The following is a 19,478-nucleotide window of genomic DNA, read 5'->3' on the forward strand; positions in this document are numbered from 1 at the left end:
AACCAATAGGGAGGTCTTCAAAAAAAGCCCAAATCCCAACTATGTGAAAGCCCCCCCCCCTCCAAACCCCCCCCCCCCATTCCAGAAGAATGCACTGCAGAGTACAGCACTGAAGTTACAGCTTGGGGAGAGGGGTGCATCTTAGAGCACCCAGGATAAATGAAGAGGGATGGAGAGGGAAGGGAACACATCCTGGCCCCCCAAGCCCTGAGGACAATATTCCTGCTCAGAAAAAACAATGCATAGAGAGGACCCTAGGACCAGCCCTACCATGAGACACGGCGCCCCTCACTAAACCATAGCAACTCAGGAGACAACCCTGGAGACACAGTGCAGGAATTGTGCCCAATCTGGCTCCTTCACACTGGGGCAAAGCACTAATGGCATGCAACAGAGCAGCAAGGGGAGAAAAGTGAGGAAGTCCCCAGGGAATACTAGAAATAGACCTTGGAGACAAGAGTGTGGCACCCCATAAGACTCAACTGGGGACACTCATAAAGGCCAATAAAAAGACCTTGAGCTATTTATAATCTTTTCCATTTTGGTCAGTGGCTTTCTTTTGCTGTTGCTATTTTGGTGTGTTGTTATTGTTGTTGTTTTGTTGGTTTTGACTTCCTTTGTTGTTTTGCCTGCTTTTTGCACTTATTAATGTCTCTGCACGTCTATCTAGATAAGATAGGCAGGATAAACAATTTGGAGAAGAAAAGAACAGGGCCAATGGTTCTGGAGGGATATGGGAGAAGGGGAGGGGGAAGAAAGGAAGGTGGGGAGAACCAACCCAGGAACAAGGGAACTACAAGTGAATGAAAATCAATGGGGAGATGGGTGCAGGATGTCAAGTATGGCTTAATCAAGGAAAATGTAGCAGCGAGGAATTACTAAACCCTAATGAAGGTGGAACATGATGGTGGGACAAGAAGAAAGTATAAGGAAAATGGAGGAAAGAACCAGGAGGCAAAGGACATTTATAGAGGTCTAAATACAGTCATGTACGTATGTATATATATTTTTATATAATGAGAGTTGAATAGATCTATGTATTTATATCTATGTGTTAAGAATTAAGGTTGCAGATGGACATTGGGCCTCGACTCAAGTACTCCCTCAACACAAGAACACTTTGTTCTAATAATCTGGCATTCTGTGATGCTCACCTTCCCAGCACAATCACTGAAGGCAATACAGGTGCATACGAAAATATGGTGAAGAAAGTTGATAGTTCCTGGCTAGCAAAAGCTATAGCATCTGGGGTTTTAAAGGCTTGACGATAAACAAGTGGCCATTTAGCTGAGAAGCAACAAAGTCCACATGGAAGAAATATACCAGCCTGTGTGATCATGAGGTGTTGATGGTATCTGGTATTAGGCCTCTAAGACCCAGAACAAAATCATACACAATGGAGAGTGGGTCATGGACTGAAGACCCAATGCCCATCTGTAGACAATTGGACATCCCCTCACAGAAGGGTCACAAGGAAGAAAGGAGCCAGTCAGGGAGCAGTATAGTGCCGATGAAACGCACAACTTTCTTCTAGTTCTTTAATGCTTCCTTTTCCCCACTATCATGACCCAAATTCTACCTTACAAATTGGATTAGACCAGAACATGCACACTGCTACAGGTAAGAGTCCGTAACACAGGGAATCCAGGATAGATAAACCCCTCAAGGCCAACAATGAGAATAGAGAAACCATGAGGATAAAGGGAAGGTGAGGGTAGTAAGGGGGAATCAATCACAAGGATGAACATATAACCCCTTCCCAGGGGGACTAACAACAGAAAATGGGTGAAGGTCAACAGTGGATGATGTACGATATGAAAATAATAATCGATAACTTATCAAGGTTTCATGAGGGAGGGAGGGTGGGAAAGTGAGGGGGGGCATAAGGAGCTGATATCAAGGGTTCAAGTAGAAAGAAAATGCTTTGAAAATTATGGTGGTGGTGTATGTACAAATGTGCTTGACACAATGGGTGAATGTATGGATTGCGATGGGAGATGTAAGAACCCCCAATAAAAGTATTTAATAAAAAAAGAGTTCTATGTTTTCTAAGTTAATAATTTGTTACCCAGATCATCTCCTAGCTCTTCTGCTTTTTCGCAATAGTACCAAAAAAGTAACAGCAATGCTGCAGAGCTTTGTACTGAACGGAGAACACAAAGTGCTAAAATGGGGTCAAGAGAGCAATGAAGTGAAGCAAAGGGCAAATGCAGATTTCAGAATTAAATTGAGAGGAAAGCCTCTCTCTGGAGGTCTTCATGGTACTGGTGATTGTAAGGCCACACGGTGCCTATAAGTGTGTTATGGATTCGGTTCTGAGACAAAAAATATGCTCTAGATGTTCCACCCAACAGCTCCTTTCAGTCCCTATGACCTCCTTTTCCCCTCAAATGTTTCAAAGGACATAAAGTGGGAAGATTATTTGCTATTAAACGTTTAGATCATTGAACTGAGACTCTGCGCCAGACAGCTACTGCTCTGCCACACAGCACACAAGCAAGTTAGTTTCTGTCCCTGATCCATTTTGGGAACAATAGTTGGCAAAATTATTGAAAGACATATTGTATTTCAAAAGCATAATGCATATTAAACACTGAATTCGTGTGTTTATTAATATGTGACTGCATGTAATCTCTCTGGCATAGCCTACAAATGGCATTTTTGTTATTGTTTTTCTATTACTTCCATTTTTACTAATATATAAAATATTGTCAATTTTTATGTTATATATAATCTACATTAAATTATGACTTCTCCATTAATAATATAATCTTTATTTATATTCCAACATTCTTTTGCCCCAAGTTTCCTTAAATAACTCAGATAGCTTCCACCTTATGAATTTATATTTGCAGTGGTATGGTTACTATTTTACAGATAACTATCCTCAAGCAAGTGTAAGGTAAATGACTTCTTCTAGATCAATGTAGTACCTGGAATTTCAATCTAGATCCTTCATTTCTTCCTACCTAAAGTAAGGTCCAATCTCATGTCTTGGGATCTTCTTGCCCTATTCACTTTTTTTTCCTACTTATGATCTTAATAGAGGAGAACTTGGAAATATAAGTATGATCCAGCATTAACTTACAAGGTTACCTTTTTGTTGAGCTCAACAAACAAAGAGGTTAGAAAGGTGCACAAGCCTGGCACCTGGCAACCTTGAGCAATGAACCCAAGCTTCAATTCAGCAAAGCAGATGATGTTGTCTAATTTCCAGTTCCAGCTGGGAATCTTTGGTAGGTAAACCTGTTTTGTGATGGAGAGCAGGAGCAACATTAGTAACACTTATTCCCCAAGAAAACTCTTTCTGTACAGAGAGCTTTCTGTCATGTATTTTATCTTTCACTGTTAGACATGAAAGTAGTAACCAGATCATTCAGAATAATCAGAACAATTTCAAATTCAGTGTTGGAAATTGGTTAGTGATCACATAGGATTTCCTGGTGAAGGAAAGGATGAACTACTGAGTGATCAGTTGAAAGGTTAGAAGCTTGGACCCACCCAACAAAAGGCCAGTGATCTACAAGCCATGATAAATAAATGAAAGCTACAAGGCACAGCACTTTCTACACACAGTGGTGCCACCATAAGTCTGAATAGACACGAGGGCAACTAATTTATTTTACATGGTCAAATGCTCCCATTTTCAAAAACAGAAATAGTTAAATCTGCAAGAAAAAGTCAAATGTCTTGAACCCTGAGTTCTTCCCCAAATTCACATTTTAAAGTAATTAACAATTTTCCTATAAATCCAAATTTCACCTATGGTGGGCAACCTAATATTCATATATACCTATTAAAAGCTATTAAGGTTCATGTGCATGTACTGAAGGCAGGAGGAGGAGATTGGTTAGGCTATAATATGATAATACCTTGTTATGAGATTGAAGTATCTGTATGATTACTCTGGTATTAGGACAATAGTTCTTGATAGAAAGCACCCTAAATAAACAATAAATATTATCTCATTAGTGATAAATCATACCCAAATAGTTTTACAATATATTTCTATTCAGAATTAAATGGATATGTGAGTAATTAGAGGAAAACTGTATATTCTAAATTCCAATTTGAACTATCACAATTTTATTAATTTTAACAGGTATCATTTCCAATAGATAATACTCAAAGACAATGCCATATTTTTTTTGTGCTTGAGACATGAAGAGTCTTGATTAACGTTCTCAGGACCCATGGGGCAGACAGCACCCACATATATTCTCCTTCTTGGGGGTTTACTGTGTACTTGCTTGCCCACTGATAGTGCATGTGATCTCAAGAGGGGATAGGAGAAATGAGTTTATGCCACAAATTACTGTTTGAGCTAGGTATGATGTGAAATGATGCATCCTAGCAAGGTGAGTTTACAAAACATTTTCTCTTTCTTTTTTTTTTTGAGCCTTGTGAGTATATTTCCAGGTTACTGCGTGTTCCCTGAAAGTTGCATTCCTGTGTTGACTCTAGTTCATGCAAATACTACATTCTTAGGTTCTCTAAATTACGTGTATACCCACCAATAGGTCTAAATGTGGTGCAGAGTCCAGAGGGACAAATATATCCCACACAGCCCAGAGTTGACAGATGCGTACCACAGAATCCTACTCCAGGGCTAAGAGGACAAATATGTCCCACATAATATGTACCCAAATGTACACTTCACCAAAAACATCCAGGGCTGTTCCTGATTCGGCATGACTCCCACCAGGGATAACATAGGGCATCCACAATCATTCAAAATGCAAAAGACTGAAGGATGAAAGGGTCAAAGATATTCTCTTTTCAGTCAGTGTCTTAGAGAATTATCGGACAGTGAAACTCAGAATTTCAAGCCCCGTTTGTGAAGACATGAATTTCTAGGGGCTCTGCCTGCTGAAGGAGGCAGCTGTGTGGACAGCTAACCCTCATTGTTCGAGACCTCCGCCGGTCACCCCCACTCTTGGTTTCCCTTCTCTGGTTTCTTTTTCTTTTCTCCTCTTTGTTCTAGGTTGAACTGAGTAGTCACTGCATCTTTATCTGTGATGTACGTAGTTCAGCAGCAAGTGGCTCCTCTCGGCTAAGAGCTCCACATCGTCCGTGTTAAAGGTGCTTCTTTTGGCAGGTCTGGCAACCCTTTCAAGGTCTTTTGCAAAACGTTCTCCCTTGTCGAAAAGACGCCTGAACTTTCTGGATGGTTTTCTTCCCGAACTGCAGCTTCCTCAGAGACAGCCAGCAGCACAGTGAACGTGGCAGCTAGCCTCTGTTGCTAAGAGAATTGCTGGTCCTCCTCCGCTCCCGTGCGATCCATCACTGTGAGGCTGCCCAAGCAGGAAGAGGTGGAGTCCAGGATGGCTGAGCGGGATTTTCCCCTAAATTTTAAGGTTATGTTATTTTATACAAGTGGCATACAGTATAATATTCCATTGCTTTATTTTTTAGCTATTGGCATGTAATTGTCATATCATACAATTTAATAGTTCGATAATATTAAGAATTATGCAATCATCACCACAATCAATTTCAGAACCTTCTCTTCTTATACTCACTGTTTGTAGCTCTCCAACCTCCCCTGACAATTATCAATCCTGTTACCGTATCTACAGATTTACTTATCCTGGATTTCATGTACCAGAAGTAAATACAAAAGCAGACAAGAAATAGACAACAAAAAACGCCACCAAATTGACAAAACAAACACAAAAGCCCTCAATTGAAAGGACATCAGAAGGTATTAAAAAATGGAAACAACTCTAAAGCGGGTCAAAAAGGATCATATAATAAGTCGCTACATTTAAACAACTGACTACATCTGCCAGCAGGGACTATGCGATGCTCTCTGTCTGAGAGCACGGCAGTTCACACCCCTGGGCTGTGGTCAGAGGGATTCACCAAAGGCTTCATCCCTGTGAGGATCCTGCAGATGGATTTGGGGCTTCCACTGCCATCCATAGTCTGCAGTTCTGCAAACTGGGTGTGTAGAATTTCAGGCCTGGTAGCATTTCTTCCTTCAGATTTGTATTTTAGTTTTCTTGATCATGGATCACACAGGCTCATATGACGTTTCTATAGACTTAGTTGATGTCTCACTTAGAAAGCTGCTTGTTTAAAGATAAGCCTCTGAGACTGCAGATGCTATTTTTTTTGACAGTCAAGCACCATCTGCTTTCGTCACCACATTTTGCTACAGAACCCATGTCTTCAGTGATCTCTTCATGAGGGTTAGTATTGAGTAGGGCTGTGTCATAAGAAATGATTATTCCTAAGTTAGGGTTGCTATTATGTGCAAGCCCCAAATTCATTCATCTATCTATGTTTTACATATGTCTTGGTTCATGGTATAGTCACCATTTTCATTTTATAATAGAGAACATTGTAAATCACCTCCATGAATCATAAAGGTAATTCTACTGATAATATTAATTTAGGCAATAGTATAGAATTTTTTTAATAGTATAGAATTTAAAACACATTTGATCAGAGGAAAATTTACATGTATACACTAACTTTTCAGACTGTTCTGACTAGATTATATGGATTGTTGACTTGTCCAGATTAAAAGCTTAAGTGACCGGACACTATTTGCATGAACAATGAGGGTTGGGTATAAAGCAAAACTTTCAGTGACACTCTTCCACAAAGGCAGAACCATGCCTGCCAGACTAATCCACGCCATGAAAAAGCAAAGAACTAGGGAAAATCAGCTCTTGGAAGTGAGAGACCATGCTCTTTTGAGTTCAGTTCTCTAGGAGAAAACAAACCTATATGCTTAGTCTCCAAATTCAAATATATCAGTTACAGAAAAAATAGAGATGGTATTTCTGTCTATATTCTGAAGTAGTCCATAGATTAATCTGTGTATGATCCATCTTTCTCATTTTACAAAATAAGACAATGAAATTTAACTCATATTTACAGTACGGTGCATTGGGACAAATTCATAAATTATTTATTGTTGTTTGCAGAGTCACCTATATATCTGTGTAGTTACAATTCTGTAGGAACCATGAGTTCAGCTGGATTAGGTATAATGTCATTGCCACCGTTATCAAGGTCAATTTAACCTCGTGCTTATAGATAGCCCACGACTAAAGATAGCCATCTGGAAAATGTTTTCCAATGGTTACAACTGCAATGCACTGAACCATGTGCAATTTTTTATTAGAATGACTTGGGGACAAAATTCTAATAAAGTACAGTCTACTCATAAAAGTCTTATTTTGTGGGAGGGGATATCATTATCAGCAACCTCTTAGTAGCAATAGCAGTATCTGAACAGTGCTAGCTTATTTGAATACATGCATATTAAATCCTGGGGCCTAGTGGGTTATATGTCATGCTGCTAACCTTAAGGTCAGCAATTGGAATCCACCAGCTGCTCTGGGGAAGAAAGCTGTGACTTTCTATTCTCGTAACAGTCTTGGAAATCCAAAATGGTGGCTCTTTCCTATCCTGTAGGGTTGCTTTCAGATGGAATTTACTCAGTGGTAGTAAATTTGGTTTTATTTGATGCACTTAAAACATTAGAGATGTATGCATAAAAGAGGTTATAAGAGTACATGCAATACGTTCCACTCTGGTTTTCTTTTCTATCCACCTGCACAATCTCTGAGAGCGAAGCCAGAGAAAGGCATCGGGATTATGATGTCCTTGGATGGCACAAAGCATTTACATTTGCTTATTTACCTAAAAGTTGGAGATTCAAACCCACCTAGTAGTGAAATCTCTCTCTCTCTCTCTCTCAGGGTTATGTGTTGGACTACTAGTTTCAAGGTCAGTAGGTCAAAACCATCAGCAGCTCTGCAGGAGAAAGATGAGTCTTTCAACCTGCATAAATATTTGCAGTCTCAGAAACCCACAAGGGTAGTTCGTCTCTGTCCCAGAGGGTCACTGTAAAGCAGAATTGAATCGCTGAAGTGATTTTGGCTTTGGATAGGACAGAGTACATCTATTCCATGTATTATCAAGGCTGTAAATGATATGGCAGCAGATTGACACATTCTTCTTCCACAGAGTGGCTTATGGGTTCAAAGCAGCAAACTTTTGATTAGTTGATGTCTTAGCCTCTGTCCCAGCAGTTTTTTTTTTTGTGATGATTACAGTCAAGGAAACCCTACAGGCAATTCTACGCTTTTCAAATTTGACAGCTGTGTGCTTACTTTTGGGGGGATATGTTTGGTTTGGGTTTAGTTTCTTGTTGTGATAGATGGCATTGTCTTTTATTTAGTTCTATGTTCTGAAATTCATTTTAAAGGAAGTAGAAAAAAATCAGTATTGGAGCACATAACATACAACAACGATTTCATACCTCAAGATATTTGAAATGTCTTCAGCATGGGAATCGCTGCACAAGGGGTTGGCTATAATCAAGCATGCTTCTGCATATTCCACCTGCTCTTCCAAATGAAACAACAGTGATCACATTAATTACATAGACACACTCACATGGCTCCACCACATATTTGCTAAAAGTGAAGAGAGCAGGAATATAGTCCCAGAGCACTCGTTAGAAGGCATAGCCTTTGCAGTAGGTTCAGAGTCCTGCAAGCTCTGCCAGAGCTGCAGCTGACGGTCAACGGGACAGACATTCTGCCCAGCCCTGCCTATTTTCACAATTGCTGCTAGGCTTATTCCCAGTGTAGCTACTGTATCAATTTAAATTATTGAGAGACTTTCTCCACTGCTCCAAGAACTCATTCCTCCTGTAACATATCCCAAATCTGTGAGATAATGTCTCTTCATCTTCACTTTTCAGAAGCATTTTGTCTGTACTTCCCCCAAGACAAATTTGTTCTCTCTTCTGGCCATCTTGGTATATTCAATGTTCTTTACCAACTCCACAATTCAAAAACATTAATTATTCTGCAGTCTTCTTTATCTGTTGTCCAGGTTTCAAATGTAAATGAGCTGTTTAAAGATACTAAGGTTTGGGTCAGGCAGACCTTAGTCTTCAAAGTGACATCTTTCCCTTTACAACTCTTACAAGGTCTTTTGCTGCATATTTGCCCAATGAAATTCATCTTTTGGTTTCTTGATTGGTACTCAATGTAAAGAAGACCAAAATCCTCACAACTGGAACAAGAGATTACTTCAAGACAAATGGGAAAAATATTGAAATCCTGGCTGTTGTCCTGTTTGCATCCACAATCGATGCTCATGGAAGCTGCAGTCCAGAGATCAAATGATGTGCTGCACTGGGCAAATCTGCTGTAAGGACCCTTTTAGAGAAGAGTAAGGACGTTACATTGAGAAATCGGGTGTGGCTGACCCAAGCCACACTATTTTCAATGGTCTCAAATGCATGTGAATGTTGGACATTGAATTAAAAAGGTTGAAAAAATGTCAGTGGGTTTGAATTGTGATGCTGGCAAAAAATATTGAAAGCACCACGGACTACCAAAAGAACAAATCTGCCTAGAAAGATGTAGGGTGTGTTAGTCTGGGTATATTAGAGAAACAAATCCACAGAAACTCATATGTATAAGAGATAGTTTTATATAAAGGTTAAGTGTACATTAAGAAAGCATCCCAACCCAGTGCTGTCCAAGCTTGTAAGTCCAACATTAGCCCATATGTCTGACACCAATCTACAAAGTCCTCCTCCATCTCACAAAACACATGCAATGAGGCTGACTTCAGAAGGAAAGCCAAATCACTGAGCATGTAAGCATCTCAGTGCTGGCAGGGGTCTCTACATGACTGCTCCATCATTCAGGGCTGCATCAGGGTAGGTCCATGTGGCTTCTCCCCAGGGATGTCTTGCAGGAAATGAGCCTTGCCAGGTGAAACAGGGAACTGGGTAAGGCAGCTGCACCCTGGTCTCTGAACATCAGAAAGCAAGAGCCAGAGAACTAGAAAGGCAAGGCTCACTGACTGAGCCAATTATCTCTCCGCCCTTCAATTAATCCCACATGTGTTTATCTGTCAGGTTGGACAATAAACCTTAACTATATCATAGGGCCAGAGTGCTTATTAGAGCTAAGGATGACAAGATTTCATTGTATATGTTTTCAACATGTTATCAGGAGAGACCAGTCCCTGGAGAAAGATATAATGCTGGGTAAAGTAGAGGGACAGTGGAAAAAGAGGGAGGCTTTCCATGAGATGAATTGACACCATGGCTGTAGCAATGGACTTAAGCATAAGAACAATTGTGACGATGACACAGGACTGGGCAGTGTTTTGTTCTGTTGTGCATGGGGTCTCCATGGGTCAGAACAGTCTTGATGGCACCTATCAACAGCAATAACAACAATACTTTTCATTGACTTGATATCAGTGAGTTGGGTGGTTTATTCTTTGTTTTTTGTGGTTTTGGTTTATTCTTTAAGAGTGTTGACTACGAATCCAAGGAAAAAGAAATCTTTAACAACTTCAGTCCTTACTTCACTTAACATGATGCTGCATATTGGTTTTCTGTTCAGGTGCCATGTATGCTGAAAGAGGTCACCTTTACCCTCCTTAGTACATATTTTAAGTCCTTTTCATTTCAGCAAGCACAATTGTTCTATTTGCATATCACTGATCGTTAAAGGGCCTTCCTTCAATCCTGGTGCCACCACATTTTTGGTAGCTTCTAGTATTTTGGAACATATTTGCTCAGCATTGTGAATGGATACAAATCTGATACACACCTATCCTTATTTAAAACCACAAAGTATCCCTTTGTCTTATTGAAATACCACATCTTGGTCTATGTACAGGTTGAGCATGACCACAATTAGGAGTTCTAGAATTTCTGATCTTTGCACTGTTGTCTATCATTTGTTGTGGTGTGCACAGTACTATGTTGGAGAAAATACAGTTTCCTTAGTTTGATTACTAGCCATCACCAACCAGTTTACACTTAGTCATGAGTGGTAAAACTTTGAAAGCATCTGCTTGTATACTTATTAGACTTTTAGGACAGCAAATAATGGGGAAAATGGGATTCTGCTTGGCCTAACTTAAAGAGTCATTAAATATTTGCAGATTCTGAAAATTATCCAAGATATTCTTCTGGCACTGAGCTTCAGGAAAGAGAACCTACGCTAAGTCTGGCATCTTATGCTTTAATGTTTCATGTTTATACTATATATTTCTGTTTTAAAATACAACAGCTTGCTTTATAAACTTCTCCAATATAAAGCATGACAGGAAGCCCGTTTTGATTTTAAAGTAAAGATTTCTAGAGGGTTGAATCCTTTTCTTCAATTGTAGTTCCACCATTAGTGAAATCTCGGCTGCGTTCTGCCATACGACTCCTATCGTTCAACATATATCAGTGTTTGGGGAAGAGAAGTTGGTACAAATTGACAGGCTACTAGAAACCTGACTATGGTTAAAATGCTATTTAGAGGATATGGTAGGTAGGTTGTTTTGTGCCAACATGGCCCAATTAGCCTGTCGGTCAGGTTGCAGCCTGGTCACTCCCTTGGACGTGCTACTGAGAGATATCGCTCTCAGCGGCTGACCGTTCTCTCTGTGCACCTTTGCCTTCCTACTTTCTGGACACCCTGAGAGCTGCTGGGACCCTGCCATAATTGCCACTGAACTCGGACCGACCGGACTTTACACCCACTGGCCTATGATACTCCCACATTCTAAATCATTGCATGTGGTTATGTGGGTCTGAAGAGGGATTTGCAGACTATTATCAAATTTATGGACTAGAGTTGGACTGGCATGGGATGTTTTCTCAATATATAATTACTTTTGATATGAAATTCTCTCCAACATCTAGGAGTGTCTCTGGATTTGTTTCTAGTCCACCTGGTCTAACACAAATGATAAGGTCAAATGAGAGGTTGAAACCTGAAGAACATTTTCATTTCCACCCCCAGATATATTGACTCAAAATCTGTATTTTAACAAGCTACTCAGATGATTCTTACATTCCAAATGAACCTGTCAAAACTGACTCCCTTACAGAATATCTCTCAGGAATAGACTTGTTGGGCAGCTTGAGTGGTTATGAAAATTAAATGGTATTTGTTCATTTCCCCAAAACTGTGGACTTTCATGATTCCTTCATAATAAATGAACTTTTATCTTTGCAAAAAAAAGAAGTAAATCCTGATCCAGTGTGTTTTCATGGAAATGCAAGTTTTCAGCAATAGGTAAGACTAAATGAATTGGTTTGAAATCTTGGATCAAATGTCCATTTACTATTTGGAATTTTTCAGATTTCCCAGTGAGATAAAATAATTTTTTCTAGATAAATTCAGAATTTAGTGAAAGAAAGACTATAAGGCATAGGTAAAGAGTGTGGTCCCTTGAATACTTGTCAAGAGGATTTGAGCATCAAGGCACTGGTTATTCAATGGCAGAACTCTGGCCTCTCTTATGGGAGACCTAGTGAACTAGTGAACCTCATGTAAACTGACCACCTAGAAGATATTAAAAACTGAAACAACTTTCAAAAGGGAGATCAAATGATTGATAAGGCATTGCCTTGTAACTTAACTACATTTGCCTGAATCAACTTAACAAGGCTCTCTGTCTGGTAGCAAGGTTGTTCACCTCACTGGACTATTGTCAGAGGAGATTCGTCAGAGATGTGATCCATGTGGGGACCCTGAAGATGCATGTTGGGCTTCCACTGTCATCTATGGCATTTGCAAACAGGTTATTTAGAATTTAAATCCTGGTCTTGTTCCCTCTTCCAGATTTGGTTTTTATTATTTACAATTCTTGGATCACACAAGCTGTGTGCTTCTTCCATGTGGTCTTAGTTAATGCCTCACTTAAATGGCTGCTTATTTTAAGACAATCTTTTAAGAACTATTCTTTTTAAAAGCCAGGTACCATCTGATTTATTCACCATTCTTTGTTATAGCATCCATATCTTCAGTGACCTCTTCATGAGGGTGATTATTGAGTAGGATCATGTTATAAGAATGAATTTTTCTTAGGTCAGGGCTATGATTATGTGTACGGGCCAAATCTTTTCATATATCTATGGTTTAGATATATATGACCAATTTTTAAAGCAGACAAATCATAATTCATCCCCTCCCCACCCAATTTAAGGATGTGCAGTAACACGTGATGACAAGACAATATTTCCTGTCATTGGAATGGCTCCAGCTTGTGAAGCTTGCCCGGAATAAAAGGACTAAATCTTACCGCAACTCTTTTCAGATCCTCCCACTTCAGCACAGACCCAGAAATGAAAGTTGTATAGGCCATGTAGGACTTAAATAAGGTTTCCAACTCCAAAGAAGGAGGGTTCCTTTGGAGCAAAATGACATTAAAAACATGATTAATCTTGTTTATAGATGTAATTTAGTTATATATATTTAGTCATGTCTAGGAGTCAGGACAGATTGGGAAGAATGTAATAATGAATATTCACTACTTGTCTGTCAGTTTACCATATTAGGGTAGCTTGCATGTTGATGTGATGCTGGGAAGTAGGCTACTGGGATTTCAAATACCAACAAGGTCACTCATGATGAAAAGGTCCAATGGATCTTTCAGACGAAGACAGACTAGGAAGAAGGGCTAGTGATCTACTGTGGCCCCCCAAACCCCTTCGACCCAAAAGAAAGGTCTGATGAAAACCTTATGGATTGTTCCAGAACATTGTCTGACACAGTGCTGGAAGATGAGCACCTCAGGTCAGATGTCGCTCAAAATACAACTGAGGAGGAGACGCCTCCTCAAGGTAGAGGTGACGTTCATGACGGGAAAGGAGTACAGCCTTTGAGACTTTCATTTGATGGTGTGCTATGGCTCAAAGTGAGAAGAAAGGCCTACAAACACCTACAGTATTTGAACTGTGAACTGTATTCCATATGATTGGCAGCTGCCAACAATGAAATTTAATACTAGAAATAGACTGGCATAAGCCATTTTGAATCTTACAATCATGTGGGACCTTATGTCTTGTCAGACAGACTGGAGAGGAGTGGCATCACATTCATCAAGAATATTTAAAAGTCTATCCTGAAGTACAGCACTATCCATGGCACAGGACCAAGCAGTGATCCCATTTGCTGTACCCAGGGTCAATAGGGTTAAAAATGACTCGATGCCACCTAACAACAACAGCATAAACAATACACAAGGATTTGGCAGAGCTGTTGATAAGTTAAAATGAGCGTATTCAAATTATGTACCAACAGCAAATGTCAAAGATAAAGACACAACACTTTGGAATGTATTAAACACGAAACCAAGAAGCATTGATAAGTACTGGTGATTCTAAGGGAAAAGGTGGAAACAAAGAAGAACCGATGAATTATGATTAGAAATACCCCTTTTTCATTAACATATATGATCTGGGCCTTGATGGATTGAATAAACAGAAATAAAATTAACTAAATCACAGGATACAAAACTTAAAGATAAGTTTTATCAGTCAGAAGAAGATTAGGAGTCCACTCCAAAAGAGACCATATAAAAGCTTATATAAAAGTTCAAGTTCCCCCAATAAATAATTTTTAAAAGTTCAAGTTGAAGTGGAATAAAACAATGATTCAGGAGAGCCAAATAGCACCTTAAGTACTTTATTCTGAGTTTAAAAATCATCTCAAGAAGAGATTTGATAGTTTGACCACTAGTGACAGACAAGTTGTGGGGTTACGTCAAGCACATTATGCATTGAAGTGCTCAGACTGTCACTAAAAATACAGGAAAGAAAGAAAAGACCAAAGTGGATATCAGAAGAAATTCTGAAACTTCTTGAATGCCATTAGTTAGGTGTCATCAAGAGTTCCAGCTCATAGAGACTCTGTGCACAACAGCACTTAATACTGGCCAGTCCGTGACATCCTTATAATCGTTGTTATAGTTCAGCCCATTGCGGAAGTCATTGTCAATTCATCTCTTCGAGGATTCCCTCTTTATCCTGATGCTCTGCTTTACCAAACATGATGTCCTATTCCAGGGATTGATATTTTCTGAGAACTTGTCCAACATACAGGAAATGAAATCTCTATCCTCCCTTCTGAGGAGCATTCTGGCTGTACTTCTTTTGAGACATGTCCATTTGTTCTTCTGACAATTGCTGGTGCTTTCCATATGCTTCACCAGCACCATAATTCAAATGCATCCATGCTCTTTCTTGAATGTAGGCTAGCTAAAGTAAAAGAACGTCGTGTGAAGTAAAAGCTGAATATAAGACATCAAAGAACATCTTGAGAAGACAAAGTGGAGTCTTGTAATGAAATGTTAAAATGATGGGAGTTAGAAAACCAAAAAGGAGGAATACATTGAACATTTATCAGCATGCAAAAAGAAATAAACAAAGTCCTCTCAACTAGACCAGAAAGCAACATCATGATAAATGGAGAAATTATTGAAGACATCAGGGTTTAATTTTACTTGGTTTCACAATGAGCTCCTATGGAAGCAGGTGTCAAGAAATCAAGCCATGTGTTGCATTGGACAGATCAACTGCAAATAAAAATTTAATAACACTAAGAAGCAAAGATTTCACTTTGAGGACTAAAATGTGCTTGACCTAAGCCATGATACTTCAATTATTTCATATGCATGTGAAATCTGGACAAGTTCAATGCAGTGAACTGCTTAATATAGCTGTTATATTCATAGACTTCATTACTCCTCCCGAAAGATCTTTATTTTCTTGATGGGTTTCGGTAGGAAGGTGTGAGAAGACATTGATTGGATTATAAAATTCAGCTGTGAGTATTAACAGAGTTCATTGTGATTGCCATATTTCTGGGTATAAAATCAACCATCTCAGTAGTAGGAGAACAGAAATTTCACTGTAAGCAAGAGTCAGTTGTGGAGTGGATGCTTTGGACCCACATATCCGTGCACATTGTACCTCCTTGACCCAGCAGACAGATTTGACCCACTAGGAACAGCAGAAGAACACACGCAGCAGAGCCAGAAGCCAGAGTATGAGGCATAAGGATAGACTTCTCAGGCCTTAGAACAAGTAAAGCTGAACACTGGAGGCTGACTTGTGGAGTGGGGTTCCACTGGGCATGTTATTGGAGGAACTGGGTTTGCTGATTCACAGAGCTAGAACTGAGAGCCTTCTCACAAAGGCTTACAGTGAAGTGGCATGCCCTTTGGACATGGATTGGAAGTCTTAAAAGAATTGTGTAAAGTTGCCCAAACAGGGCAGAGGGCAGACTAAGAGACTGAAGACGATAGTGAGGCTTCTCTGGGGACATGGCTGAGAAGAAACTGTCCTGATTGAACAACTGTTTGCTTAGGGTTTCTCACCTATATGATAACCTGTTAACTTCTCTAATAAACCTCATAATTATGAGCATGCCTTTGAGGTTTGTATGGCCATTGCAATAAGTTATCAAACACAGCCACAGAAGTAAATATTGAGGTAATCGAAATTGTAGTCAGAATAGGGTTAAAAAATTACAGAGGATAGAGGCCTGTCTGCTTCTGCTTCTGCCTTATGGTAATCAACTTTGAGTGTGGATGATGCCAGACATGGCCCCCATGCTATTTACTCAATAATCAATAAGGTAAACTAGAAAAAATTGAGACACTTGAGTTACAGCGATGGTGAAAAATTTTGAAGGCACCATACACTGTCAGAAGGACCATCCAACTTGTCTTGGAAGAACAGCCAGAACAGTTCTGAGAAGCCAGGATGAAGGGACTTTATCTCTGGACTTTGGAAAGGTGATAACGAAGGATCGACTTCTGGACAAGGACATCATGTTCAATAAAGTATAGGGTCAGCAAAATAAGAGAAAGACCTCCAATGAATTGGACTGACACATGGCTATAAAAATGAGCTAAAATCTAAAAATGATTATGCAGATGGCAGAAGACTGGGAAGTTTCTCATTCTGCTCTGCACAGACTCCTGTGAGTCGGAACTGATTCAATAGCATCTAACAAACATAATAACATCTAAAACAATCTCTCTCTCTCTCTTTTTATTGATTAGTTTTTGCTTTTGGGTTTTGCATAGTATCCAATCAACATTTTTGGTGGGGTTTTTTTTTTTTTTTTGAAATCTTGGTTTTACTCTGGGTGAAAACAACTTTCCCATCATAATTTACTTAGGTGATATTGATTTGCTAACTAAATTCTGAGGATAGTGCCTAATTGATCTGAGTATCATAGTCCATTAAACCTAGAAGTTGGCTCAAGGACAACCATCCTATGAGAAGAAATATGAAACACACTTTCTTTCCAACTTATCTTAGAACAGTGAAGCTCTTGGCCTTGAACTGCTGGGGTCTCGTGCCTGACCAACCATTTCAAACTTAACATTTCCTAAAAACATTTTACTCTACCTCCCCCCATTCAGCAGCAGCACCCACATCTCATCCTTCCTCAGTCTAGCTGGTTAATAGATGATAACAAACCTCCCAGTTGCTCAGCTCAAAAAACTTAGAGATGTCCTTGACATTTTCTCTCCTATACTCCATCTAATTCATCAAAAAACCCTATTACTTCAGAACACAGTCAGGGTCTTTTCTTCTATCTACATGGTTACCACTCTGATCTCAGTCACAATCACCATTAATCTGGAACACTGCAATGCTATGCTATCTAGCCTCCCTTCTATCCTCCCCACTACAATCTATGCACAACAGGAAAACCTAGACCTGGATGAGTAGGACTTCTGGCTTTCTCTCTCAACCTAGAGAAGAACTAAAGATATTTAGAAAGCAATGAGAAAGTAGGTGGAGACGAGGTTTTAAGCTGATACCTAAGAGCCCTGATGGGTTATGTATTGGACTGCTACTCACAAGGTCAGCAGTTCAAAGCCACCAGCAAGCAACCTTGCAGTAGTACAAGGCTTTCTACTCCTGTAAAAAGTAATAGTCTCAGAAACCCACAGGGGTAGTTCTACCCTGTCCTCTAGGGTCACATGAGACAGAATTGATCTATGGCAGTGAGTTCTTTTTTGTTGTAATGGACACATTGGTGGCATTCTGGGTTACAAAATGGGCTATTAATGAAAAAGTTAACAATGTGAACTTACCAAGAGCTCAGATAAAGAAAAATAATGCGTTCTGCTCCTGAAAAGATTTGTAACTTCAGAAACCCAAAGTGGTATTTCTACTGTGCCCTCCTGGGTAACTATGCATTGGAATTGACTCATTGGTAGTGAGTGAGTGAGTGAGTGAGTGAGTGGTCATCTACCCAGGGAGGAGACAATTGACTTCTACTCTTGCTTCTTGTAGTAGTTTCTTTGGGAGAGATGATGCTGTCCCACAGTAGCCAAGTAGCACAGATTTATTGCTCAGGTAGTTTCTGGAAGAAAATCAGAACACATCAGAAGCCCTTTGAGTCTAAAGGGCCTCAAAAGATGGAAACAATGTAGAGAGCATCTTCCAACAGGGGTTTCCCCTAAGGAGTTAAGGCTGAAGACTTCACCTGATGTGTTACTGTCTGTGTGTCTGTGTGTATGGCAGGTGGTGGGGGGTTGGGATTTCTAATAACTGGAGATGCCCATCTAAGGATTCATCCAACTTCCCCACCTTTCCTCCTTGAACTCTTGGGACCGTTTAAGAACTTGAGTGTGACCTACTAGAATACTTACTGACTGAGATAAGAACCCTAAGGAAAATGAAGTCACATTCCAAAATAGGAAACTAACAGAAAAATTCCACTATTAAAACTAATTATACAACTAATAAAGTATATAATAGCTTCATCCAGGAGCCAAGAATTACCACAGAGAAATGAGGGATTTGAAATGCATGTGATAAGAGAAATAAGAAAACCTGGAAAAAAAGAAATTTAAAAGATATAAGAAACACTAAACAACAGAACCAATATATGTATATCCCAAAGGTAGATATTTAAACAAAGCAGAAAGATTATAAATAATTACAAAATAAAGAGGAAAGATGGGGGAAGATATGGATTTAGTTGTAAAATGTACTTGTGGAAAGGGAGGCTAGGTTAAACAAATGCACAAAAAAGAAGAAAGACACCATACAGAAAATAAATATTTGAAAGAACATATAAAAAGTATAAATTCCACATTGGAAAGGACCCTGAGTACCAAATGAAAATAAGAATAAAAATTCATTCAAATTATAATGAATCTGAAAAAATGGAGTCAAAAAGAAAATTTCCAGTGAGAAAGATAACAGGAGATAGAAAACAACAAAAACATATTTGACTAAAATTTTTCCAACATCAAGTTTAGATGTAAGAATACAGACATATGCAAATGCACACACAGACACATAAACTCCCTGCCAACCAGACAATGGCGACTCCCAATAATCCTATGGGACCAGGTGGAGCAGTCACTGGATTTCTGAGACGGCAACTCTTTACAGAAATTGAAAATCCAGTTTTTTCTCCTACAGAACACCTGGTGGTTTGAAACTTGTGGTTTACAGCCCAACCAGTAGCCACTTTAATATTTCTCTAAAGTTGTCAGTATAGGAAAATTTGGGGACAGTTCATACAGTTGCTAGGAGTCAGAATAAACACAAAAGCACAATAACAACAAACAATAGAGGATAAGAACTTTGAGCTCAGGTTTTTATAAAACCAAACTCATTTATATGTAAATAGTTTCAGGTTTACATGTGTAAAGAAAACACA

The 19,478-nt window shown here is 39.3% G+C and overlaps 1 protein-coding gene across 1 annotated transcript in view; it reads right to left on the minus strand.

The window, feature by feature from the left end:
- KCNU1 (potassium calcium-activated channel subfamily U member 1) overlaps window positions 1-19,478 on the minus strand; it is a 225,699-nt gene that overhangs the window by 120,189 nt on the left and 86,032 nt on the right. Inside the window, exons 11-14 of the mRNA XM_075557227.1 lie at window positions 13,081-13,186; window positions 8,282-8,364; window positions 3,873-3,942; window positions 3,097-3,246 (exon numbers count right to left, since the gene is read on the minus strand). Coding sequence (XP_075413342.1) covers window positions 3,097-3,246; window positions 3,873-3,942; window positions 8,282-8,364; window positions 13,081-13,186 — 409 coding nt within the window. The remainder of the gene's footprint in view (window positions 1-3,096; window positions 3,247-3,872; window positions 3,943-8,281; window positions 8,365-13,080; window positions 13,187-19,478) is intronic.

Source organism: Tenrec ecaudatus, chromosome 8 (genome assembly GCF_050624435.1).
Source record: "Tenrec ecaudatus isolate mTenEca1 chromosome 8, mTenEca1.hap1, whole genome shotgun sequence".
Classification (NCBI taxonomy): domain Eukaryota; kingdom Metazoa; phylum Chordata; class Mammalia; order Afrosoricida; family Tenrecidae; genus Tenrec; species Tenrec ecaudatus.